Genomic DNA, 6035 nt, shown 5'->3' on the forward strand with positions numbered 1-6035 from the left:
TTCAATCATTTTCAGATATAATTCATACAATATTGATTTTATAACATGTTGATACTATAGTATTATAATGAAAATTACTTCACATAACACATTAAGGCAATGGGGCAATACAAGGACTATTTTTCCAATTATAAATCTTAAAATAATAACTATTTTCTGCTGGCAAACTCATTTCAAGATACATACTTTTGCTCTTGACTGTGTTAATTCAAAGTGGATAGATTCAAATTTTGTCATTAAGGAATGATTCTGTGTGACCAAACAAGCATTCTGTTGCCTAAGTTTATTTAGTTTCTCTCGAAGGCTTTTAATCTCCTGATCTACAGGGGTAGAAGATGAAAACATCTGAAAGAATGAAAAAGAACAAATACATTTTCAATGATTTCAATTAAGGGTTACATGTAATTAATGGAAAACTATGAGCAATTATTAATAAAATGACTAAGCAGCTCAGAAAATGAGTTTAAATACTTAGTGAGTATTGACAAGGATATGTGGAACAATCAACACTCTCTCCTCCACTGCTGGTGGAAGTATATACAAGTATAATCTGGAAAACAGTGGTACACTTTGGGAAACTGGTTGGTATTATCCAGCAAAGTTGAGTATGCTAAGAACCAATAATATCATCCCTAGATATAAACCTGATAGAAACTTTTGTACTTTTGCATGTGCAGATATAAAACTATTCATAGCTACATTGTCCACAAGAGATAATAAATGGGAAGAACCCAAATGTCACCAACAATAAAATGGATAATAGGTAAAATATTATTTTATCTGTATACATATTTTTATTATATTCTTTTTATACATATTTTACAACATTTAATTTTCATGAGGATTGTGATTTTCAAAACATTTCTTTTAATTAACTTTATTTTGAGTGATTTATTTATGCAATTCAAAATCCAAAACTATATAAAAGAAAAAGTATACACAGAAGTCTCTTCCCATCTTTAATAGGTGGGTAACCACTTTTATAAGTTTCTTGTTTAGTCTTCTAGTGATTCCATACACATACATAAGCAATACAAATTACCCACTTCCCTCCTCTCCTTATGCAAAAACTAGCACATTAAATATAACATTCTGCACCGTGCATTTTTTTTTTTAACTTGGAACAATATACCCTGGCAATCTCTCCATAATAAATACATTGACAAACTCCTTTTTTTTCTCAACTGCATAGTTTCCATTGCATGAATAAACCATTAACTAACCGCCTATTACTACATACTTGAACTATTTCTAATCTTTTGATATAATAAACAATGCCTAATTTCATATCCTGCAAGTGTGTCTATAGTATCGTTTTCCAGAAATGGGAGTTCCAAGTCAAGGTAAATGTATTTGTAATTTTGGTAAATATTGCCAAATGCATCTCAGTTGGGGTTATATCACTGTGCATTCCCACTAGGCAATGTACCCGTACCCAATATCACCAATAAAATAACATCTCAAACATCTGAATGTTTAATAATTCTATAGGTAAGAACTAGGTAAGGTACTTAGGTATAGTTTCATTTTGAATTTATCTTATTATGAGGAAATTGGACACCTTTTCATTAGTTTGGATATCACTTTTATTTCTTTTTCCATTCATGTCTTTTGTCCATTGGGTTACTGACCTTTTTGTTCTCAGTTTCTAGGAGCTCTTTACACACTAGATTATCCTTTTGTCTTTGATAGGCATTACCATTATTGTTTTCCCAATTAAGGCACATATACAGTAAGAATGATCAGCAATTTGAATGAGGATAGAGATCAAATTTCTTGGAACTACATACCATGTAAACACGGAATTTGAATTTGTTTCTAAAAAGTAGGTTCAGACAGCTTCATTAAGTAGCTTCCTTACAAAAAAGAAAGCTCTTAATGGTTGGCTTTCTGAAGTGGAAAGAGCAAATACGTATCCAAAAAGATTATGTGCAACCATATCTGTGTATATATATGTAGGGAGTGCAGGGAACAAAGCATAGGAAGAGAGTGTAAAAGGAGATAAAAGGGTTGAGTGAGGAAGAGGGATAAATGCAGGGAGATAAATACATGATAGAATAAGAAAAGGGAAGACAGTTTCAGACCAAGCAAAGATCTCTAACATCATGGACAAAATAGAAAGATAATGAAAGAATAGTGCCATACTATTCATAGTACTTGATCCAGGCTAAATGGTGGGTATACCTTAACCACTTAATAAATAATTGATTACCTATTATGTATAAGATGTAGTGTTAAAATCAAGGGGATTATAATTTACTTAAGAAGACATTTAACTGCAAAAAGGTAATAAATAGATAAGTTTAAAAGTAGAGTAATACACCAAGATAACTACTTTCTTGTTAGAACATAAAAAGAACAGTTATATTTAAATTTTTGAGTACCAGAGTAAAAGATTACAGAAACCAAGAATAAGGTATTTAAAGAAAAACTGAAAAAAAAATTTTTTTAAGTAGACAGGCCTAAAACCAACACTTCTTTTAACTAGATAGGTCTAAAAATAATAACCTTATCTCTTGCCTTTTTTTGAAAATCAGTGCTGCTACCAGATATTTTACAAACATTTTCATAAGGTGAATAATTCAAAAGTCCAGGGTGGCTAGGCTGAACATCCAAAATTAGCTTTTCAGACCTTGAAGGATTAGGGGCATAATCAGAATTTTCACTTGGACTAACACTAGAGAAAAAAGAAAAAACATATTTCAGTTCTTGGATAGTTTATTCACTACAAATTGCTATACATTAAATAAGAAAATAGAAAACCAGAAATGCTGCTAAGTAGATTCATAGTTATGAACATAAGGCAATGTTTCCACTAAATTTTAAATAAATCATAATTACTTTTAAACTAGCAAACTGTATTTCTAGAGCCTCTATGCTAAGATTACTTAAGATTCAAAAAAGCATTAAAAAATTAATAAAGCCCAAAAAATATATTTTATACTGAGTTCTAATACACTGAAAGTGTTTTTAATATGCAAAGAGGCTTCTCTAATATTCCTATTTTTCCCTAAACTGAAAGTTATATTAAAAAGTATAAGAAAATTATTTCTTATTCCAGAGGCACTTTAGAAACAATACATAATAATGAAATTCACACATTTTATATTGATATATTTAAGGCACAGTGAATTCTGTATGTGATTTTACCTACTTACCTGGATAACTCTTCCCCTAAACTCTGCAAACTCCATTCTGTTATCTTCAGTTCATGTCTTAAGGAAGCAACATTTGCAAGCAAACTTTCCTCTTCATTGTCTTTATTATAGTAGTCTGATGAACTAGATTCCATTTCTTAAAAAAAAATGAATTTCTTGTACCTTGCCTGAAAGATTCTGTAGTTTCAGTCAAAATACTCACACGAATAGAATTTAACTCATTAGTTTTCTATTTCAAATGTTGTGAAATCTTTCATGGCGGTTTAAAACAAAACAAAAAATCAATAATAATGAATGTATCTGTAGTGTAAAGCCATAAAGGAGTTCAATACAATTTCAATGAAAGAATTTTTCATTTTAGCCAGGGTCTAGTTATTATAGCTCCCCTTTTCTAAGCATACCTGATCTTCCTAGCAATTGTTAAGTATTTTCATTCCATGTTAAGGAAACTATGAATTAGACATTAAATAACTTGCTCAAAGTCGCACAAACCGTAAATGGTGAAATCAAGATTTGAATCCAAGTCATTAGGATGCAAAGACCATTAAATTATGTCTCATTGTAGCTTTATTACTTATTACGTATCAATTTCAATATGAGGTGTTTGAACTTTCACAATCACACTACGAGTACTAGACATCTGATTAAATGGTATCATTACAGTCATTCATATTTTGTTAGAAGGGAATTTATTACCAGATAAAAGTTATCTCGTCCTCCTATGCCCAATAGTTACAAAATTTAAAAAACACACATTTACAAGTCACAACCATAGGGATCAAAATAACATTTGGCAGGTCAACTTAAAGAAATAAACGAAGAAAACCTTTTGTTTCTTCAGTGGATGAGTATCTCTAGGGTTGTGAAACTACTAAATTTCTTTGCATATAAAAAAATCATAATAAAGCATCATATTTTATTATTGTAATTAATACAATAAAAAAACTAAAGCTTTATAATCTCCACTACTTCTGTAGAGCTTTCTGCGCAATCTTAAAATTACATTCCTCTTTCAGATCCCATTTACCTTTTTCATTGTAGCATTTCCTTCAACGCCCTTCTTAGCATTCTGCTCCCATCCCAAGTTCCAAAAGGTTAGGAGTCCTGTCATTACGTTCAGGACTGCAATGTACTTACAGAAGCTCAATATTTTGAATGAATTAACAAATACTAAACTATCCTTCCTTCCCTCAACCAGTCAGAATAGTATGCTACATTTATTCCCCACTCAAAAATTCTCAAATGTAGGGAGGAAGATTAAAAAGAAAACTCCCACCTTATGGAAAGAAAGTGGCAGGAAATTAAATGAGATACTGTGTAATCTTAATAGACAAACTGGTTCTATCCTCTTTCCCTTTTTTGTTTCCATAAATTTCCTTCTGCTTAAGTGACAAGACTCTCGCAGACAAGTCAATAAATCAGGTCCCCATCTTGCTTTATCTATTCAACATCTCCAGCTCTCTGTAGGATGGTGAAGGAGAAAAGGGTTGAGAAAATTGGGCAAATTCTATAATGCCATTTGGTATTATATATTTCATCTTAAATCAGGTTTTAGTTCAACATCTGTGTATTTTCATGTAAGAAATAACTGTCAGACCGGGAGCGGTGGCTCACGCCGGTAATCCCAACACTTTGGGAGGTTGAGGCAGGTGGATCACGAGATCAGGAGTTAAACCTGGTCAAGATGGTGAAACTCCGTCTCTACTAAAAGTACAAAAAAATTAGGCATGGTGGCGGGCGCCTGTAATCCCAGCTCTGGGGAGGCTGAGGCAGAGAATTGCATAAACCCGGGAGGCGGAGGTAGCAGTGCGCCGAGATCACACCACTGCACTCCATCCAGCCTGGGCGACAGAGTGAGACTCTGTCAAGAAAGGAGAGGAGAGGGGAGGGGAGGAGAGGGGGGAGGAGAGGGGAGGGGAGGAGAGGGGGGAGGAGAGGGGGGAGAAGAGGGGGGAGGAGAGGGGGGAGGAGAGGAGCGGAGAGAGGAGCGGAGAGAGGAGCGGAAAAAGGAAAGGAAAGGAAAAAGGGAAGGAAAAAGAGGAGGAAAAAGGGAAGGAAAAAGAGGAGGAAAAAGGGAAGGAAAAAGAGGAGGAAAAAGGGAAGGAAAAAGAGGAGGAAAAAGAGGAGGAAAAAGGGAAGGAAAAAGGGAAGGAAAAAGGGAAGGGGAAGGAGAAGGGAAGGAGAAGGGAAGGGGAAGGAGAAGGGAAGGGCAGAAAGACAGAAAGGGAGAAAGGGAGGGAGGGAGGGAGGGAGGAAGGAAGGAAGGAAGGAAGGAAGGAAGGAAGGAAACAAGGCCGAAGGAAGGAAGGAAGGAAACAAGGCCGAAGGAAGGAAGGAAGGAAACAAGGCCGGGCGCGGTGGCTCAAGCCTGTAATCCCAGCACTTTGGGAGGCCGAGACGGGCGAATCACGAGGTCAGGAGATCGAGACCATCCTGGCTATCTTGGTGAATCCCCGTCTCTACTAAAAAATACAAAAAAACTAGCCGGGCGAGGTGGCGGGCGCCTATAGTCCCAGCTACTCGGGAGACTGAGGCAGGAGAATGGCGTAAACCCGGGAGGCGGAGCTTGCAGTGAGCTGAGATCCAGCCACTGCACTCCAGCCTGGGCGACAGAGGGAGACTCTGTCAAAAAAAAAAAAAAGAAAGAAAGAAAGAAAGAAAAGAGAAGAGAGAAGAGAAGAGGAGGAAAAGAAAGAAGAAAGGGAGAAAGAAAGAAAGAAAGAGAGAGAAAGAGAGAGAGAGAATATATTTAATACTAAAATGTTTTCATTTTCCTAGTGGGCCATTTACTGTCAAATGAATGCCCTTAACCTCAATTTACAGTAGTTACCCACAAAAGTATATCTTCACTGACTGAATACCAAGAAAAGCACATCA

General features: G+C 35.3%; 1 protein-coding gene across 7 annotated transcripts in view; it reads right to left on the reverse strand.

The window, feature by feature from the left end:
- The window catches only part of CCDC18 (coiled-coil domain containing 18), a 109523-nt gene that overhangs the window by 102681 nt on the left and 807 nt on the right, over positions 1-6035 (reverse strand). For 3 of the 7 annotated variants that reach the window (XM_033196652.1, XM_033196653.1, XM_033196648.1), the window contains exons 1-3: positions 3159-4927; positions 2509-2677; positions 187-345 (exon numbers count right to left, since the gene is read on the reverse strand). In XM_033196652.1, the coding sequence (XP_033052543.1) occupies positions 187-345; positions 2509-2677; positions 3159-3292 (462 nt within the window). In that variant the 5' untranslated portion in view covers positions 3293-4927. Of the gene's footprint in view, positions 1-186; positions 346-2508; positions 2678-3158; positions 4928-6035 lie in introns of those variants that run through there. The other 4 variants (XM_033196650.1, XM_033196646.1, XM_033196647.1 and 1 more) reach the window with 3 other exon arrangements.

Source organism: Trachypithecus francoisi, unplaced genomic scaffold (assembly GCF_009764315.1).
Source record: "Trachypithecus francoisi isolate TF-2019V2 unplaced genomic scaffold, Tfra_2.0 Lachesis_group5, whole genome shotgun sequence".
Classification (NCBI taxonomy): Eukaryota; Metazoa; Chordata; class Mammalia; order Primates; family Cercopithecidae; genus Trachypithecus; species Trachypithecus francoisi.